The sequence below is a fragment of the Dendrobates tinctorius genome, unplaced genomic scaffold (assembly GCF_039654945.1).
Source record: "Dendrobates tinctorius isolate UK_male_01 unplaced genomic scaffold, ASM3965494v1 ptg000107l, whole genome shotgun sequence".
NCBI classification, from domain to species: Eukaryota; Metazoa; Chordata; class Amphibia; order Anura; family Dendrobatidae; genus Dendrobates; species Dendrobates tinctorius.
Genome location: NW_027361775.1, coordinates 2,615,323 through 2,636,117, shown reverse-complemented (window position 1 = coordinate 2,636,117; position 20,795 = coordinate 2,615,323). Strand labels below are relative to the sequence as shown.

Below are 20,795 nucleotides of genomic sequence, written 5' to 3'. Positions count from 1 at the left end.
CACCACCATCTTTCAGAAGGGCATGCAAGTGATTGGCTTGCTTTGGTGGGCGTCACAGGGGGTATAAAAGGGCGTGCACGCCGACCGCCATCTTACTTCTGCCGATCTTAGTATAGGGAGAGGTTGCTGCTGATTCTGTAGGGAGAGCGTTAGGCAGGGAAGAAGACAAAAAAACTGCTTCTGCTGCTAGCGATTTGGCCTGCACAACACACAAGTCACTATGTGTGCAGTGCAAGGGGAGGCTATATTGTGGTGTATCAGTGGTGTTGGTTGTTGGGCTGCCTTTTAAGGCTTCCTGACACGCTGGCATTGCTGTTTACCCACTGCTCCGCAAACTGCTTTTTTAAAAGCAATCCAATCTCCCTTATCCTCTAGTCACTTTTGTCACAGCTGTGCCATCGAGCCTGTCACATAGCACTCAGATATCAGTGGGCCTCACACAATCCACAAGTGTCCAGTGTCCAAAAGTGTGCGCAGAGATTCAAAATCTCCATTATCCTCTGGTCACTTTGGTCACAGGCAGCTGTGCCATCGAGCGTGTCACATAGCGCTCAGATATCAGTGGGCCTCACACAATCCACAAGTGTCCAGTGTCCAAAAGTGTGCGCAGAGATTCAAAATCTCCATTATCCTCTCGTCACTTTGGTCACAGGCAGCTGTGCCATCGAGCCTGTCACATAGCGCTCAGATATCAGTGGGCCTCACACAATCCACAAGTGTCCAGTGTCCAAAAGTGTGCGCAGAGATTCAAAATCTCCATTATCCTCTCGTCACTTTGGTCACAGGCAGCTGTGCCATCGAGCCTGTCACATAGCGCTCAGATATCAGTGGGCCTCACACAATCCAAAAGTGTCCACTGTCCACAAGTGTGTGCAGAAATTCTAAATCTCCCCTGTCCTATAGACACCTTGTACCTTGTTTTACATTACTATATAGTTTGTTGGATTTTGTCTACATTTCTACCAAAACTGAGGAAGGCTGGTGGAAGAGGCCGTGGAATTGGGCGGGGGTTGGCAGCTGGTAATGATGGTGTTGGTGGTGGATCTGATGGTAGTGGCAAGAGCAAAATAGGACCGAATGCAGGAGGTGCTGACCCTGCGTCATCGTCTGGCTACATAAGGCCTCGAATGCTTAGTTTTCTAGGAGTTGGCAAACCGCTTTTAAAGGCAGAGCATCAGGAAAAAGTTTTGTCTTACATTGCTGACTCAGCCTCCAGCTCTATCGCCTCCTCTTCTTCAGTTGTAAAAAGTAAAAGCACTGAGTCGTCATTGGAGGCTCATGTTCATGAACCACACCTTTCCTTGTGTCCTTCACCCCAACCAAGATTGAAGGATGACGCAGGCCATACTACTGATTACTCCATGGAGCTGTTTTCACATACCATGCCTGGATTATCAAGTGAAATGGTGAATTACCCAGGCCAAGATGAATCTGACATGGAGTGCACTGATGCACAGCCGCTGATGGATAATTCTGCTGGTACATTCACTCAGAGCACTACATTGTCCTCGCAGTGTACAGAGCCAGATTTTGACCCTGATGAGACTCAGGTGCCCCTTCCCGCACACTATACCACCATACACGGTGACACAGAGAAAGGTGCACATGACATAGAAGAGGAGGTGATGGATGACCCAGTTGTTGACCCAGATTGGCATCCATTGGGGGAAGAGGGTGCTGCTTCCAATAGCTCAGATGAGGAGCATCCACAGCAGACATCGACATCGCAACAGCTGTTATCTGGCAGGCCCGGAGCACTCCAAAGACAGGTTCCAAACATCAAAAGAGTTGCTGGACAGCTTGTCCAGAGGGTCAAAAGATCACAGCGTGCTAGGCCGCAAAATGTCTGCCAAAGTAGGAAGAGTGCAGTGTGGCACTTTTTTGAACAAAATCCTCATGATCAGGCCAAGGTTATCTGTAAGAAGTGCGCAAAGACCTTTAGCCGAGGGAAAAATCTGAAAATTTTGAATACCAGTTGCATGCTTAGACATTTAACCAGCATGCACTTGCAAGCGTGGACACAACACCAAACCTCAAGTGCCACATGTGCAACTGATCACAACGAAGGTAGTCAGAAACGCTACATTGTTTCCCCCACTGTAAGCCCACCGGTTAGCACAGCAGCAAATGTTGAGGTGTCGTTGCAAGACCACAGCAGTCAGGGAATCCCACTGTTATATCAACGAAAGACTGATTCTAGGCCATCAGAAAGAACACCAACTCCATCACCATCATCAACCCTCTCTCAGTCCGCCCTGTCCACCGCTACTTCCACCATATGCAGCTCTCAAGTCCAGCTCACCCTCCCAGACACTATGAGTAGGTCAAGAAAGTACTCAGTCTCTCATCCGCGTACACTGGGTTTGAACGCCCACATTGCCAAACTAATCTCGTTTGAGATGATGCCCTTTCGGTTGGTGGAAAGCACAGCTTTCCGCGAACTCATGGCCTATGCAGTACCACGCTATGACCTACCCAGTCGCCACTTCTTCTCTCGCAAAGCCATCCCAGCCCTCCACCATCATGTGAAAGACCACATTGTCCATGCACTTAAGCAGTCAGTGAGCGGAAAGGTGCACCTCACAACTGATGCATGGTCCAGTCGGCATGGCCAGGGCCGTTACGTGTCCATCACTGCGCACTGGGTTAATGTGGTGGATGCAGGGTCCACAGGGGACAGCGGTGGTGGGACAGTGCTGCCTAGCCCACGGTATAGGAAACAGTTGGCTGTAGGCGTTCGACCCTCCTCCTCCTCCTCCTCCTCTTCCTCCTCCAGAAGCGAAAGCTTGTCCACAGAGCGCAGTCGTACGAGCACTCCATCTGCAGCTGCCAATGTTGCACACAATGTGTCCCCCTATCGAGCAGCTAGTGGAAAGCGTCAGCAGGCTGTGTTGCAGATGATGTGTTTGGGCGACAGACACACCGCCGAGGTGCTGGCCGAGTACTTGAAGCGACAAACTGAGTCATGGCTGGGCAGTGTACATCTTGAGGCAGGCAAGGTAGTTAGTGATAATGGCCGTAATTTTGTGGCAGCCATAGCCCTTTCAAAACTCAGCCACATACCTTGCTTGGCTCACACCTTGAACCTGGTGGTGCAGTGCTTCCTCAAAAATTATCCGGAGTTAACAGCCCTGCTCCAGAAGGTGCGAAGACTGTGCACGCACATCCGCCGGTCGCCTGTACACTCCGTTCGTATGCAGAAGCTGCAGCGATTGCTCCACCTTCCCAACCACCGCCTCATTATCGACATTGCAACAAGGTGGAACTCCACCCTGCACATGGTGGAGCGGCTGTGCGAGCAGAGGCAGGCCATAATGCATTTGTGGGAGGATACACGGCCAGGCACTTTGAGAGCAGACATGGAGTTGACAGGCGTGCAGTGGTCGAAGCTGAAAGACCTTTGTAAAGTCCTTCAGTGTTTTGAGGAATGCACACGGCTGTTAAGCGCAGACGACGCCATCCTAAGCATGAGCATCCTACTTATGCGTCTGCTCATGCAAACTTTGACGCACCTTAAGGAGCAGGCGTCTGCAGCCAATGTTGATAAGGAGGAAGAGGAGGAGGGAATCCTTGATGACATTCAGCCATTGTCTGCTCAGGGACCTCTCCTGGACGAGGTGGAGGAAGAAGAGGAGGAGGAGGAGGATGATGGGGATGATTACTTAGGGGAGGAGGATGCATCTCGTGGGGCAAGTGAAAATGTTGGCGTGGCAAGGTCTGGTACAGGGTTTGTGCGTGACTGGAGGGATGTGGATTTGCCAGAAAGTGCTCCTCCACCCAGCACTCGCAGTGCATCATTGACACCGGGAACATTGGCCCACATGTCAGATTATGCCTTGCGGATCCTAAAAAGGGACCCCCGCATTGCCAAAATGATGAACGATGACGACTACTGGTTGGCCAGCATCCTGGATCCACGCTATAAAGGCAAATTACAAAACATCATGCCACAGGAGAACCTTGACCTAATATTGGCTAATAAACAAGCAACTCTGGTAAATCGGTTGCTTGAGGCATTCCCAGCACACAGCAGCGGTGATGGTTCTCACACGAGCCGTACGGGCCGGGGGCAGCTTGGCAGAGGTGTTCGTGGTGCACACAGCAGAAGTGGCGTTGGAGACAGGGGTTTTATGACAATGTTGTGGACTGATTTTTCAAATACCGCTCACACAACTGGTAATACTGCATCGATGGAAAGTGACAGGAGACAGCAGTTGTCAACTATGGTTACAAACTACTTTTCCTCCCATATCGATGTTCTCCCACACAGGTCATTCCCCTTTGACTATTGGGCCGCTAAACTGGACACCTGGCCTGAATTGGCCCAATATGCCTTACAGGAGCTCGCTTGCCCAGCTGCAAGTGTGCTATCGGAAAGAGTCTTCAGTGCAGCTGGATCAATCCTGACAGAAAAAAGGACCCGTCTGTCAACCCAAAATGTGGATGATCTAACCTTCATTAAAATGAACCACGCATGGGTTTCCAAGGATTTTGTCCCACCTTCCCCTGATGACACATAGGGTGACAGAAAAATGGCTTGCTTTGGTCCACCTCTTCCTGGTACTTCACCTATTTCGCCTTTTGCATCAGCTGAATGTCCAACATCAACATATGCCACTTTCTAAAACTCCCTAACTGTGCTGCCTCCCCCCCCATGGCCGGGGTCACCACCTACCGCACGACACCGTGCGAGTGCCGTTGCCCTGGACGGTGGGTAGGCCGACTCTTGGGTGCGGGCACTGGCACAGGGTCCCTCATAGTGCAATCAAGTGTCTCTGACGGTGGTGGTGCACACCCGCCGTCAGACACACCGCTGTACTATGAGGGGCCCAGTGCCAGTACCGACGCCCACGAGTGGGCCCCCCTTGCTTGGGCAGGGCCCCAGCATTTGCAATCTTTACCTCTCCCTGCTCCTCCGCTGTGTAATCTGGGCCGTCAAATCCATACTGTGCCTGACACCGTCTGAGCCTGCCTCCTGAGACATATATTTAGAATGTGTACGCTATCCATACATGTTATCCGGGGATACGGTACCCTTTCTAACCTTTGTGCAATCACGTGCAATCCATACTGGGCCTGACACCGTCTGAGCCTGCCTCCTGAGACATATATTTTGAATGTGTACGCTATCCATACATGTTATCCAGGGATACGGTACCCTTTCTAACCTTTGTGCAATCACGTGCAATCCATACTGGACCTGACACCGTCTGAGCCTGCCTCCTGAGACATATATTTTGAATGTGTACGCTATCCATACATGTTATCCGGGGATACGGTACCCTTTCTAACCTTTGTGCAATCACGTGCAATCCATACTGTGCCTGACACCGTCTGAGCCTGCCTCCTGAGACATATATTTTGAATGTGTACGCTATCCATACATGTTATCCGGGGATACGGTACCCTTTCTAACCTTTGTGCAATCACGTGCAATCCATACTGGGCCTGACACCGTCTGAGCCTGCCTCCTGAGACATATATTTTGAATGTGTACGCTATCCATACATGTTATCCAGGGATACGGTACCCTTTCTAACCTTTATGCAATCACGTGCAATCCATACTGGGCCTAACACCGTCTGAGCCTGCCTCCTGATACATATATTTTGAATGTGTACGCTATCCATACATGTTATCCGGGGATACGGTACCCTTTCTAACCTTTGTGCAATCACGTGCAATCCATACTGGGCCTAACACCGTCTGAGCCTGCCTCCTGAGACATATATTTTGAATGTGTACGCTATCCATACATGTTATCCGGGGATACGGTACCCTTTCTAACCTTTGTGCAATCACGTGCAATCCATACTGTGCCTGACACCGTCTGAGCCTGCCTCCTGAGACATATATTTTGAATGTGTACGCTATCCATACATATTATCCAGGGATACGGTACCCTTTCTAACCTTTGTGCAATCACGTGCAATCCATACTGGGCCTAACACCGTCTGAGCCTGCCTCCTGAAACATATATTTTGAATGTGTATGCTATCCATACATGTTATCCGGGGATACGGTACCCTTTCTAACCTTTGTGCAATCACGTGCAATCCATACTGGGCCTAACACCGTCTGAGCCTGCCTCCTGAGACATATATTTTGAATGTGTACGCTATCCATACATGTTATCCGGGGATACGGTACCCTTTCTAACCTTTGTGCAATCACGTGCAATCCATACTGTGCCTGACACCGTCTGAGCCTGCCTCCTGAGACATATATTTTGAATGTGTACGCTATCCATACATGTTATCCAGGGATACGGTACCCTTTCTAACCTTTGTGCAATCATGTGCAATCCATACTGGGCCTGACACCGTCTGAGCCTGCCTCCTGAGACATATATTTTGAATGTGTACGCTATCCATACATGTTATCCAGGGATACGGTACCCTTTCTAACCTTTGTGCAATCACGTGCAATCCATACTGGGCGTGAGAACGGCTGGCGAGCTGTTAAGCAAGCTACAGCACCTGTCCAGACAAGTACAGGGATTCTCTAGCGAGGAGACTTATTTGATTGTTTTCAATGTTGGGACAGCAATTTTTGGGGAGCACTATACTCTGGAGAATGATAGATGGGGCCCACCATACACTGGAACATTCCAAAGGTGGACATCAGACACTGGAGCAGCATTTACAGGGCCCATTATACACTAGAGCATTAGAAATGGGGCCCATTATGTTTGGAGCATTATTTGGGCCCATAAGACAGTGGAGCTTCATCCATGGGGACCAACATATACTGTAGCATTATGTGGAGCTCATCATATACTGTTTCAAACATTATATGGGACCAATGATTCTGTATGGAGAAATAGATGGGCCTCGTCATGAGATGTAAAAAGTGAGGTATTTTTCATTGTACTATACCGCTATTTATCTGCCGTATCGGAGCATGATGAGTTGTGGTATGTGTTAAAAGGGCGCTCTTTCGCCCAGGGCACATGAAAACCTGCAGCCAGCCCTCCCCCCCCCCCACAACTTTAGCCAAATAACCCCCATTTTTCACTGCGTAACTTGTATTATGAAGTTAATTAAGGTTGACAAGCTTAAGTAAGAAGAATTGATTCTTTTGGCATTCAAATGGGCACTGTAGGTGTGTTTCCTGTCCTCCTCTCACTGCCGACTTTTATTCCCCATTGACTTACATTGGGTTTCGTGTTTCGGGACGACCCCGACTTTTCCCTATAATCGGACGATGTTGCTCGACCCGACTTTTGGAAAAGTCGGGTTTCACGAAACGAAACGCGACCCTAAAAAAACAAAAGTCGCTCAACTCTAGCCATGAGTACTGTAGAAAAGTACTTTTTATAGTTATAGTACTCCGATCCACTTCTTGTGGGTTTGGTTATCCTGATGTGTTTCCCATCCACAGCTCCCAAACAGTTGGGGAAATTGCAGACTGTCCAGAATTTTTCAGCTTTTTCAAGCCACTTGTCTGCGGTGGGCAGGGGCATAAATTCTGGACAGAGAATGTCCCACGAAGCCCGGTAGGTGTCGGCAACTATTTCCGACAAGGTGGAGATTCCAAGCCGGTACTGTAAGTGGAGTGATGATATGGTCTCTCCAGTAGCTAGGAATCTGCCAAAAAGAGAGAGAAAAAAATTAATATATATGTCTAGGGTTTTGCAAAACACTGAACTGAAAAAAAAATTAGTACATGGCATAGCAATAATTCTGCAGGCTTTTGTTTACTACATGGCAGAACAATAAATCTTCAGGCTTGGGATTAGTACATGGCAGAACAAAAACAATTATGCAGGCATTGGTTTGTAAATATTACGTACCGTAATGTGACCAGGAGCCGTTCCTCAGGAGGAATCGCACAACGGATCTGTGTGTCCTGTCTCCGTATGGCTCCTTGAACATGAGCAAGCAAATCCATGAAGCTTTCTTGGGACATCCAGGTATAGTCACTAAATTTTGCCGGGTTTTCCTGGAGCTCGTTATAGATGGTGTGGTACTTTCCACGGCTCTCCCGGACTTCAATAATCGGATGTATCCACAAACGCCACCGCTGCCGTCTTCGCTGTCTCTCTCTCTGCCTTTCTTGCTGGCAAGCAAATGCAAAAGCCTGAGACAGCGCGATGTCCAGATCCAAGTTGAAGCAAAAACTCTTCCAATGCAGATCCATGTTGACAAAGGAAAAAGCAACAAAATCTGAAGAATTCAGCTGTAACAGGGTCTATATAAAGAATTCCCATGACACACGCCCACTGGTGTCCCATTGGTGTAATCTGTTTCAAGAATTTTCCTCCTGTGAAATGTGACACCCAGAGAATGCATGTGCATAAAAAATGCAAAAGCATGCAAAAACGCATGCAAATGCTGCGCTTTTTTGCCATCATGCGTTCGCTGATGTATATAAAACCACTGCGTTTGCATGAGTTTCAATTGCGCGCAATGTGCTGCGCAAAAATGTGCAAATGTGAAACTAGCCTAACCCTAATCCCAACCCTAGCCATAACTCTAACCACAAACCTAACCCTAACACACCCCTAACTCTGATCCCAACCCTAACCCTAATCCCAACCCTAACCACAACCCCAAACTTAACCCTAACTTTAGCCCTAACCCTAATGGGAAAATGGCAATAAATACATGTCTTTTATTTTATTATTTTTCCCTAACTAAGGGGGTGATAAAGGGGGGTTTGCTTTACTATTTATAGCGGGTTTTTATGTTTGTCATCTGTCACACACTAAAAGACGCTTTTTATTGCAAAAAATATTTTTTTGCATCACCACATTTTGAGAGCTGTAATTTTTCTATGTTTTGGCCCACAGAGTCATGTGAGGTCTTGTTTTTTTGCGGGACAACTTGATGTTTTTATTAGTACAATTTTCATGCACATGACATTTTTTGATCGCTTTTTTTTCCGATTTTTGTGAGGCAGCATGAACAAAAACCAGCAATTCATGAATTTTTTTGGGGGGGGCATTTATATTGTTCCACGTGTGGTAAAATTGATAAAGCAGTTTTATTCTTTGGGTTAGTATGATGACAGCGATACCTCATCTATTTTTTTTATGTTTTGTCGCTTTTATGCAATAAAAACTATTTTATATGAAAAATAATTATTTTTGCATCGCTTTATTCTGGGAGCTATAACTATTTTATTTTTCTGGTGATGGAGCTATATGGCAGCTTGTTTTTTGTGGGACAAGATGACGTTTTCAGCGGTGCCACGTTTATTTATACCTGTCTTTTTGATTGCATGTTGTTCCACTTTCCGTTCGGCGGTATGATAAAGTATTGTTTTTTTGCCTTTTTTATGGTGTTCACTAAAGGGGTTAACTAGTGGGACGGTTTTATAGGTTGGGTTGTTATGGACGCAGCAATACTAAATATGTGTTCTTTTATTGTTTAGATTTTTTTGCTCAAATATTCATTTATTGATGGAATAAATATTGATTTTTATTATTAGAATGTTTTTAAAAAAATACTTTTACAATTATTTAAAAAAAAATTTCATATAATTCTCACTTTTACACTTTGTCCCACTAAGGGACACTCATTTTGTGCAGGATGATCACTTCTATAGCAGGCAGATCTGCATGCTTTGCAAGCTGTCAGCACTGCAGCTTCTATACACTAACCTGAGAGACTTCCTGGTCATCACTTTGCATGACGGGAAGTCTCTCAGGTCTGGAGACCTGGATGTCATCATGACGACATTGGGTCTCCGTGGCAGCGATTGGGACTCTGCGTCATGCCGCGGGGTCTCTGATCCAAAGGTTTGAGGGGCTGTCAGCCCCTCTTCCGGCTCCAGAATGCAGCGATCATGTTTGATCGCAGTGCTCTGGAGGTTAAAGTGCCGGGAGTGGTCCGTGACAAATCCTGGCACTTAGTTCCAGGTGTCAGCTGTGAGAATCAGTTGACACCCAGCCGCGATCAGCCACGCTTCCCCCCGTGAGCATAATAAGGTGCCAACCACAGGTGCATTATTTCATGGTTCCCAAAAAGTGGACTGAAGGATAGAAGTCACTAAAAAGCTCAGCTAAAGTGTCTCTTTATTAAGAAAGGTTGAAGGCCACTGTGTTATAACCAAGAGAAAGACATCTGCATCTCCTGCTGTGCTTTGTATACAAGTAAAACTGTCAGTAAAGATGATATTGTGGGAAATTGGAGCAAAGCAATGCATGGTAGACCAAAGTACCTGGGAGGTGTCTATTGCGGTTACCTGTTTACACACACACATTGAAAAAGGCACCCGTTTTTTTGTAGCGAGCCGAGTCTCAGAAAATGAGTACCTCATCTGCGACTACAGCCTGAATTCCATTACATATGTATAGTAGAACATGGTAGATTATTTTAACAAAATGAATTAGGTTGGTTTCACATTTGCATCTGTGCGTGCAGCGTTTGATCTGCATAGATCCGCATGAGTCATGAGTACATATATTTAACATGGTGTATGGAGGGACATGCGTTTACATGCAATCACTTGCGGATGCATACGCATGTGTTGCTTCGCGGTCTGCGATGGTGTCTGGCAAACGCAACATATTGCATTTTTTGAGGCGTCAAAAATCCATCAAATATGCGCAGGCATGCGCATGCGAATGAGTGCATAAAAAATGCATTACTGTCTATGGGAACGCATGCGGAAGCAAGGACATGCGTACACATGTGTTCGATACGCATGCATTATTCAAAATACATATAGAAATCAGATGAGACATGCCCATTTTTGATGTCATATCAAACGCATGCGCATAAACAACGGAAATGCATGCAAAACACATACAAATGCATGCACATGCAATTTTTTTCCGTCATGTGTAAGATGATGCACATACAAAATGCTGCGTAAATGCTAATGTGAACCTAGCCTTATATTGTTGAAGGTGGGAATGAGAGATGAGAACCAATATTTATGAAGCACAAGCCTACTGATCCATCCTCTTAAAGGGAATCTGTCACCCTTTTTTTTCAACTATGAGCTGCCGGCATTGACATCAGGGGCTTATCTACAGCATTCTGTAATACTGTAGGTAAGCCCCCAATGTAACCTGAAAGATAAGAAAAAAGAGTTAGATTATACTCACCGGACTAGAACAACCATGCCCATCTAAGGTTACCTGTTCATTAAAATCAACTTAAACATGTTGAAGGGAATCTGTCACCCTTTTCTTGAAGTATGAGCTGCCAGCATTGACATATGTAGAGCATTCTGTAATGCTGTAGATAAGCCCCAGATGTAACCTGATAGATAAAAAAAAGAGTTAGATTATACTCACCGGAGGGGGCGATCCGGTCCAATGGGTATCACGGTCAAGTCCGGCGCCTCCCATCTTCACACAATGCCATCCTCTTCTTCCCTTCCTGTTGTGGCTCCAGTGCAAGCGCACTGCTCTGCCCTGTTGAGGGCGCAGGCGTCGGGAGAGGTCTATTCTGCTCTGCCCTCAACAGGACAGAGCAGTGCGCCTGTGCCGGAGCCACGACAGGAAGGGAAGAAGAGGATGGCATCTTGTGAAGATGGGAGGCGCCGGACCGGACCGCGACACCCATCGGACCGCCCCCTCTGGTGAGTATAATCTAACTCTTTTTTTTATCTTAGGCTGGTTTCACATTTGCGTTTTTTTCCGCGGTAATTTAGCGCTAAATAGCGCATGCGTTTTTTTTCCTATACTTTGCATGGGATGCGCTTATGTGCGCATACACATGCGTTTGTACGCGTTTTACCGCGCATGCGTTTTTTTGCGGTATGCGCTCGGGCGCACAAAATGCAACTTGTTGCATTTTTTGTGCGTCCGATTTGCCTCAAAAAAACGCATGCGCGCAATGCGTTTTTTTACAGCAAGACACCCATTATAAGTCTATGGTGAGCATATGTGCGCATTGGCATGCTTATGTATGCGTTTTTTTGCACATGCGTTTTTTTTTTTTACCATTAGTTTAGACAATGGAATTTAGGGGTTTGGGTAAAGTTAGGGTTAGTTAAGGGGGTTTAGGGTTAGGGTTAGGGTCAGGGTTAGGGTTAGGGTTAGGGTCAGGGTTAGGGTTAAGTATGGTTTGGTTAAGGGTTAGGGTCAGGGTTAGGGTTAGGGTTAGGGTTAGGGTCAGGGTTAGGGTTAAGTATGGTTTGGTTAAGGGTTAGGGTCAGGGTTAGGGTTAGGGTTAGGGTTAGGGTCAGGGTTAGGGTTAAGTATGGTTTGGTTAAGGGTTAGGGTCAGGGTTAGGGTTAGGGTTAGGGTTAGGGTCAGGGTTAGGGTCAGGGTTAGGGTTAAGTATGGTTTGGTTAAGGGTTAGGGTCAGGGTTAGGGTTAGGGTTAGGGTTAGGGTTAGGGTCAGGGTTAGGGTTAGGGTTAAGGTTAAGTATGGTTTGGTTAAGGGTTAGGGTCAGGGTTAGGGTTAAGTATGGTTTGGTTAAGGGTTAGGGTTAGGGTTAGGGTTAGGGTTAGGGTCAGGGTTAGGGTCAGGGTTAGGGTCAGGGTTAGGGTTAAGTATGGTTTGGTTAAGGGTTAGGGTCAGGGTTAGGGTCAGGGTTAGGGTTAAGTATGGTTTGGTTAAGGGTTAGGGTCAGGGTTAGGGTTAGGGTTAGGGTCAAGGTTAGGGTTAGGGTTAAGGTTAAGTATGGTTTGGTTAAGGGTTAGGGTCAGGGTTAGGGTTAAGTATGGTTTGGTTAAGGGTTAGGGTTAGGGTTAGGGTTAGGGTCAGGTTTAGGGTTAGGGTCAGGGTTAGGGTTAGGGTTAGGGTTAGGGTCAGGGTTAGGGTCAGGGTTAGGGTTAAGTATGGTTTGGTTAAGGGTTAGGGTCAGGGTTAGGGTCAGGGTTAGGGTTAAGTATGGTTTGGTTAAGGGTTAGGGTCAGGGTTAGGGTTAGGGTCAGGGTTAGGGTTAGGGTTAGGGTTAGGGTTAAGGTTAAGTATGGTTTGGTTAAGGGTTAGGGTCAGGGTTAGGGTTAAGTATGGTTTGGTTAAGGGTTAGGGTTAGGGTCAGGGTTAGGGTTAGGGTTAGGGTTAGGGTCAGGGTTAGGGTTAGTAAAGTAATGGTTTGGGTTAGTGTGAGGGGCCACCTAATGTTGGAAAAAACCGCAAACGCGGTAAAAACGCACTAAAAACGCATACAAACGCATAAAAACGCTGCGTTTTTTTCATGCATGCTCATAAAAATGCTTGAAAAAAACGCAGCAGTTGTATGCTTTTGTATGCGTTTTTCAATGCGTTTTTTTGCGGGAAAAACGCGCTGCAAAAAAAAGCAAGTGTGAAACAGGCCTTATCTACAGCATTACAGAATGCTGTACATATGTCAATGCCGACAGCTCATACTTCAAAAAACGGGTGACAGATTCCCTTCAACATGTTTAAGTTGATTTTAATGAACAGGTGACCTTAGATGGGCATGGTTGTTCTAGTGACAGATCCACCTTAAGAAGTAAAAAGCAATCTTATATGGCACAATGATGATATATAGTAGATATATTATACAATATTCCTAATGAATTATCAGCCTTTTAACAAAAAATAAATATTTAATATACACATTAGCAACAAACTAATATTCAGAATAATATGGCTTTTCTATTCTGTATGGCTTGTAAAATGCACATAAACACGAGGATACATTCAGAACATATTTTAGTCTGCCAAGCCATTTTCCCTGCACTGCAAGGGGCCTCTGCCTTGATAAGGTTAAATAAAGGGCTCTGCATTTGGAGAAAACTGAACCATGCAATCCTTAGGTCTAATTCTTCTACTTGAGAAAAATAACTTATATTATTCTCACCTTAATGTGTTTGTCATCATATGGCATAGATTTACATATGATGTGAGTGAATTTGAGTATTATTGCGAAGCAGCTGGTTTTTATTTTATGTACCACATCCAGTATCTGGTATGAATCTGCTTTCCTAGACAGTAAACTAACATTGGTGATAAGTAAAATGGATGCATAAGTAATAGAACACTCAAAGCCTCGCAGAATTGAAGATGTAAGAGGAGGGACAGTTACATTATTCAAATCTGATATAAATAACCAAAGATTAGAACCAGATAAATCAAATAAAATTGGTATTCTAGCTCAGAATCTCTTCATCATGATAAATTAATAACTTAATAAAATATACATTTAGAAATATAGTGACAGAATTGAAGAAAGACCCCTTAGGAGTCAATAATAAACTCTTACACAGATACCCCAGCCTAGCAACAAACATCCAAACATCTAACATTGCTAATAGAACTTTACTTTTAACTTCTTGGTGTAGTAATGACTAATGAATGGCTGTTTATATTACATATTATATTATGCTTTGCAATTGTAGTCTTCATAGTTTAGAAGCTTACCTAGGTCCGATAAAAAAATATACCATTAATTTTATTAGGGTTTGCTATATGCCTAATTTTGAAGCATGACGCAACAAGAAAGTGTTTCTTCAGGGCCAATTAGGGCAAGATTTGAGTTTTGTCTGTGTATTTATTTTAAATAACATCACATTTGTTTGGAAATTTTGGACAAGTATTCTAGCTGATTCATCTCTGGAAAAATGAAGAGTATGCCATGGTTGCTAGAAATTATTTTCACAGTGATTGCTTTAAGTTTTCAATACTTTTGCATTTATGTTGCTGTAATTTCTAAAAACATCACTTTGGATATCCACCTATTTATTTCTATGTTTTTCTTTTAACCCGTCGCGTCAGCTGCCTGAACTATTGGCTGAGACACCGCCTGGCGCGACACCATACGATCAGCTAACAGTCTACTGTCTGCCATAGAGCTCCTGTTGCTAAGCGAAATAGCGTTTCGCCGTTTAAAGTATAAACAAACAAAAAACATTTACACTTGCACTTTCGTGGATCTTTTCGTTCTTTTTATTAACTTTAAACTCGAATAATATAGGAGCTGGGTATTTTATGAGAAATTAAAGTATTAAAATACAATTTTTTACCATCAGTTTGGGGCCCCTTGGGTGGTTGGGGTGGCTGCCCCGGTTGTAGTTACGGCCCTGGTGTGAGCGAGGCCTAAGATACCTGAAAGTTATACTAATTTTTTGAGTTGAATGGAAGAAATGGAAGATTTGATTAGTTCCCTGTATGCACTATACAATTAACCATATGTCTGTGTTATAAGCCAATAACTTGGTTAAATGAGAATATGTTTGCAAACCACAAATATGACTTTCACGCATCACATTTAGCAAAATATTAAACCTAGCAGTTTATTCCAAAAAAGAAAAATGGCACTTAGAAGTTAATATTTTACAACCCTGCAAATCCTTCAAATGGAACCCACAGGATATCACATTCAGGATTGTGGTTTTTAGGCCATGTTAAAGTACTCACACATGTTTAAAAATAATACGTTTGAGATTGGTTATAGTAACCTTCGGGCTACTTATAATGCAAATAAGTATTTTTCTGGAAATTGTTCAAGGACAACAGAACCTAATTTAATTTGATAACATCTGGCTGCAAATATAAAAGCATCTACAAAGCCACTAGCTGAAAATTTGTATGCAGCTTAACTCAGTCTGGCATTTTCTGGAGACATGTAGGTTTAGCAATAGCTAGAGTGCTCTGTAAACCTTTCCTTTTGAAACATCAACACATTAAATATTGGAATTATAAAAAAATCAGATTAATCTATGGTCCAATTTTATGCTAAAACATCCAACTTTAGGTGCAGCTCTCATCTGCAAAACAGATGTAACATTAAGTGGAAAACCATAATGTCCCACAGGTCCTAATATTTTCATGGCTAATTCCATGCTCCCTTCAACTGACAATCAGCAGCACTGAATAATATATTGAGTTTTCATAACAGCTCTCAGTGGTATCGGAGAATGTAGAAACAGTTACACGGCAGTATTTTAATCCTACCATGAGCATCACCATTGAAAAAATAAATAAATCTGCGTTTGGTTGCTTAGGTGGATGGCACTGGTATTGTAAGCTTTAGCATTACATCTCCTGCACATCCTTTGGGTATATTGAGTCAATTAAAGGTTTGGCACTCGTTTTTAGATTCAGGCTACGTGGCTCTATTTTTGACACTTTTTCTTGAGATTGTGGCAAAATAGTAAGAGGCTAATTCATCGAGACTGAGATAAAGCACCATTTTGCTCCACCAGTCTTGCTGAAATACAAGTCACCAAATTTATTAATGAATTCAACACATCGGGTAAGTGCCGTGCTTCTTTGTGCACCATGCAAGAAGTTCTACTCTAGTTAGATATGAACATAAGGATGAGTGACCTCATGGAGATCAACATCCAACACTGCGGAGACACCATCACATGTTTCTCAACGCAGTGATCTAGAGCAATGCCCCCATCCCTTATGGGAAATATGCAAAAGCATGTAAATCAACAGCCGCGGAGACACCATCACATGTTTCTCAACGCAAGCAATGACTAGCCAGGTCTTTCCCCGGGAAGGAACAACCACGGGAAGGGCAGTCTCCAATGAAGGAAACCACCTATGCCAAAACATGGTATCCATCCACAGACAGCTGTTTCGGGGTATTGCCCCTCATCAGTGTGGAGTAGGAAACTGGCTAGTAGGAGCAATGCCTAGTGAAAGGCTATGAACATAAGGATGAGTGACCTCATGGAGATCAACATCCAACACTGCGGAGACACCATCACATGTTTCTCAACGCAGTGATCTAGAGCAATGCCCCCATCCCTTATGGGAAATATGCAAAAGCATGTAAATCAACAGCCGCGGAGACACCATCGCATGTTTCTCAACGCAAGCAATGACTAGCAAGGTCTTTCCCCGGGAAGGAACAACCACGGGAAGGGCAGTCTCCAATGAAGGAAACCACCTATGCCAAAACATGGTATCCATCCACAGACAGCTGTTTCGGGGTATTGCCCCTCATCAGTGTGGAGTAGGAAACTGGCTAGTAGGAGCAATGCCTAGTGAAAGGCTATGAACATAAGGATGAGTGACCTCATGGAGATCAACATCCAACACTGCGGAGACACCATCACATGTTTCTCAACGCAGTGATCTAGAGCAATGCCCCCATCCCTTATGGGAAATATGCAAAAGCATGTAAATCAACAGCCGCGGAGACACCATCGCATGTTTCTCAACGCAAGCAATGACTAGCCAGGTCTTTCCCCGGGAAGGAACAACCACGGGAAGGGCAGTCTCCAATGAAGGAAACCACCTATGCCAAAACATGGTATCCATCCACAGACAGCTGTTTCGGGGTATTGCCCCTCATCAGTGTGGAGTAGGAAACTGGCTAGTAGGAGCAATGCCTAGTGAAAGGCTATGAACATAAGGATGAGTGACCTCATGGAGATCAACATCCAACACTGCGGAGACACCATCACATGTTTCTCAACGCAGTGATCTAGAGCAATGCCCCCATCCCTTATGGGAAATATGCAAAAGCATGTAAATCAACAGCCGCGGAGACACCATCACATGTTTCTCAACGCAAGCAATGACTAGCTAGGTCTTTCCCCGGGAAGGAACAACCACGGGAAGGGCAGTCTCCAATGAAGGAAACCACCTATGCCAAAACATGGTATCCATCCACAGACAGCTGTTTCGGGGTATTGCCCCTCATCAGTGTGGAGTAGGAAACTGGCTAGTAGGAGCAATGCCTAGTGAAAGGCTATGAACATAAGGATGAGTGACCTCATGGAGATCAACATCCAACACTGCGGAGACACCATCACATGTTTCTCAACGCAGTGATCTAGAGCAATGCCCCCATCCCTTATGGGAAATATGCAAAAGTTAGAGACTGGAGTAGCATTTCTGTCATACAAAGCTCCTGCATCTTTAATTAATCTTGCAGGTGGACGTGGCTATGTGGTTAGAGCCCTATTTTAACCCCTTTATGACCGGAGCTTTTTCAATTTTTCGTTTTTGTTTTTCTCTCCCTTCCTTCCCAGAGCCATAACTTTTTTATTTTTCTGGCAATATGGCCATGTGAGGGCTTATTTTTTGCAGGATGAGTTGTACTTTTGAATGACATCATTGGTTTTAGCATGTCATGTGCTAGAAAATGGGAAAAAAATTCAAAGTGCGGTGAAATTGCAAAAAAAGTGCATTCACACACTTGTTTTTTGCTTGGCTTTTTTGCTAGGTTCAATAAATGCAAAAACTGACCAGCCATTATGATTCTCCTGGTCATTACGAGTTCATAGACACCAAACATGTCTAGGTTCTCTTTTATCTAAATGGTGAAAAAAATACCAAATTTTGCTAAAAAAGAATGCACAATTTTCTGAGACCCGTAGCATCTCCATTTTTCATGATCTGGGGTCGGGTGAGGTCTTATTTTTTGTGGGCTGAGGTGATGTTTTTAATGATATCACTTTTGTGCAGATACGTTCTTTTGATCGCCCATTATGGCATTTTAATGCAATGTCGCGGCGACCTAAAAACATAATTCTGGCGTTTTTAATTTTTTTCTCGCTACGCCGTTTAGTGATCGGGTTAATGCTTTTCTTTTATTGATATATCGGGCGATTCTGAACACGGCGATACCTAATATGTGTATGTGTGATTTTTTTTATTGTTTTATTTTATTTTGATTGGGGCGAAAGTGGGGTGATTTGAACTTTTAGGTTTTTTATTTTTTTATTTTTAAACATTTTTTTTACTTTTGGCATGCTTCAATAGCCTCCATAGGAGGCTAGAAGCATGCACAACTCGATCGGCTTTGCTACATATGGGCAATGAGCAGATCGCCAATATGTAGCAGATTTACTGCTGTGCTTTGAATGCCAGCCACTGGGCGGCATTCAAAGCGATCTGCCTGGAACAACCATAGAGGTCTCTATGAGACCTCTGGTTTTCCAGGCAATGTGTTGCCGACCCCGATCATGTGACGGGGTCGGCGATGAGCTCACTTCCGGCCCGGCGGCCGGAAGCGCTAGTTATATGCCTGCTGTCAGCGCTTGACAGCGGGATTTAACTAGTTAATAGATGTGGGCAGATGGCAGTTCCGCTCACGCCTATTGCGGGCACATGTCAGCTGTTTATAACAGCTGACATTTTGCGGCTTTGAGGTGGGCTCACCGCAGGAGCCCACCTCAAAGTAGGGGACTCTGACTGCTGATGTAGTATCCCATCAGCAGTCAGAAAGGGGTTAGTAAAGCTCTTAATGTCTCAAAATTATTTTTACTTGGCAAAATAAAACTTCCTCCACTGAACATAGATGGAAATAGTGGAGAAATTATCATTCATGTTGAGGGGGCAGGATTTCAGGATCTGAGCGGGGGATGATAAAAAAAAATCATAAAGCATGAAAAGAGTTTTGACACATAATGATTGTGGTTTGAGGGCCTCGGTGACTTTACAGGTTCTCTGTAAGCAATTAACATTATTAGTTGGGGAGAACAGCAAAGCAAAATCCATTATAGAAACCGATCAGATACAGGAAGAAAGATTAAATTGGTTGCTATTATCTTCCAAGTATATAAATTGGAATTCAGTTACCTGAACTGTTTCTTCTCTTCCTGAGTACTTTCCAATTTGTGTTTGGCCATTGACATATATTCCTATTACAGGCAGTAGTTGTATGGTCTCAATTTCTTGATTATCAATATACAAAGTCGCATCCTCTTCCGTTACTAGAAGTCTTATCTGGTGCCAACCTTCATCAAATAATTTCTAACAAAGAAGGAAAATAATTATTTCTACCAAGCTGCAGTACATATGAATGTGAGAAAATGTTTATTACATTCAATTCAAATTGCATATTCATATAATGTAAAAAAAAGAATATAATATTTTGAAATATTATTTTCTGGAGTATTTTATTTCACTTATATCTGAAGGTCTATTAACACTGCAATGTTATTGTGAGTGAGCATAGGAATGCTTGTTTCACGATCATATTGCAGTCTGAACAAACTGCTGACAAATTATCAAAATTGGGGAAATTATCTTTTGGTTTGCACAACAGATCATCGTTCTCCTTAGCGTATCACCCTGTATTAACAGGACCTGCGGTTCACAGAATGTGAGAAAATGTTTGTGCACTGAACGATCTATCACACATAGGGATGAGCGGACTCGTGGAAGTTTGGGTTCTGGTACCCGACCCGAACTTTAGTCCAAAGTTCAGTCCGGTGCCAGAACTGTACTCGAATTTGAACCAGAACCCGAACCCCATTGAAAACAATGGAAATCTGAATGTTGGATCTGGAAAAAAAAAAGAAAATCTCACTTTCCTTCCCCCGGAACTCCAATCACTGGGAGAAGTCCACATTCGGCGATTATCACCGGTCACTAACTGTCTGACTTGAACCCCAAACTTTTAAGTTTGGGTTCTCTCATTTCTAATCACAGAGCTTACAGCGCAGATCTGAAGCCAGGTCTAAGTAGCTGATTGGTGGTCTTTTTGATGCCACACATCACGTTATGTAAATAGACCATTAGAACTTAATGTTCTGGGATTTTTTTTTCAAAATGTTGGTTCAGCATTACCAACTAGAAAATGATGATAATTATATTTCAGAGAGTTGTATTTACAATATTGGCAGGTGTTTTTAGCATCTTTTAATTAACATTAGATTGCTAATAGACTTAGCCACAATGACTTGACTTAGCAATGAATTAATGGTAAAATATTTCAATTCTACATACAGATGTAGCAAAAGTTATCATGACTCACAATGCGCCATTTTGATAACAGGTCGCAGAACATTATCCCACTTACTGATATCCCTGTGCTGTGTTATCTTAGCCAACGTAACCTTTTCTAGAACTGTACTGTAGAATATAAGAATAGATATTAGCTCTTATTGACTATAATTCAGGATCTGAAGGGAAATTATGCTATGAATTTGAAAAAAGAATGAATACATT

The 20,795-nt window shown here is 43.9% G+C and overlaps 1 protein-coding gene across 1 annotated transcript in view; it reads right to left on the bottom strand.

The window, feature by feature from the left end:
- Positions 1-20,795, bottom strand: part of COL21A1 (collagen type XXI alpha 1 chain) — a 526,378-nt gene that overhangs the window by 278,141 nt on the left and 227,442 nt on the right. Inside the window, exon 6 of the mRNA XM_073589133.1 lies at positions 19,422-19,595. Within this exon, the coding sequence (XP_073445234.1) occupies positions 19,422-19,595 (174 nt within the window). The remainder of the gene's footprint in view (positions 1-19,421; positions 19,596-20,795) is intronic.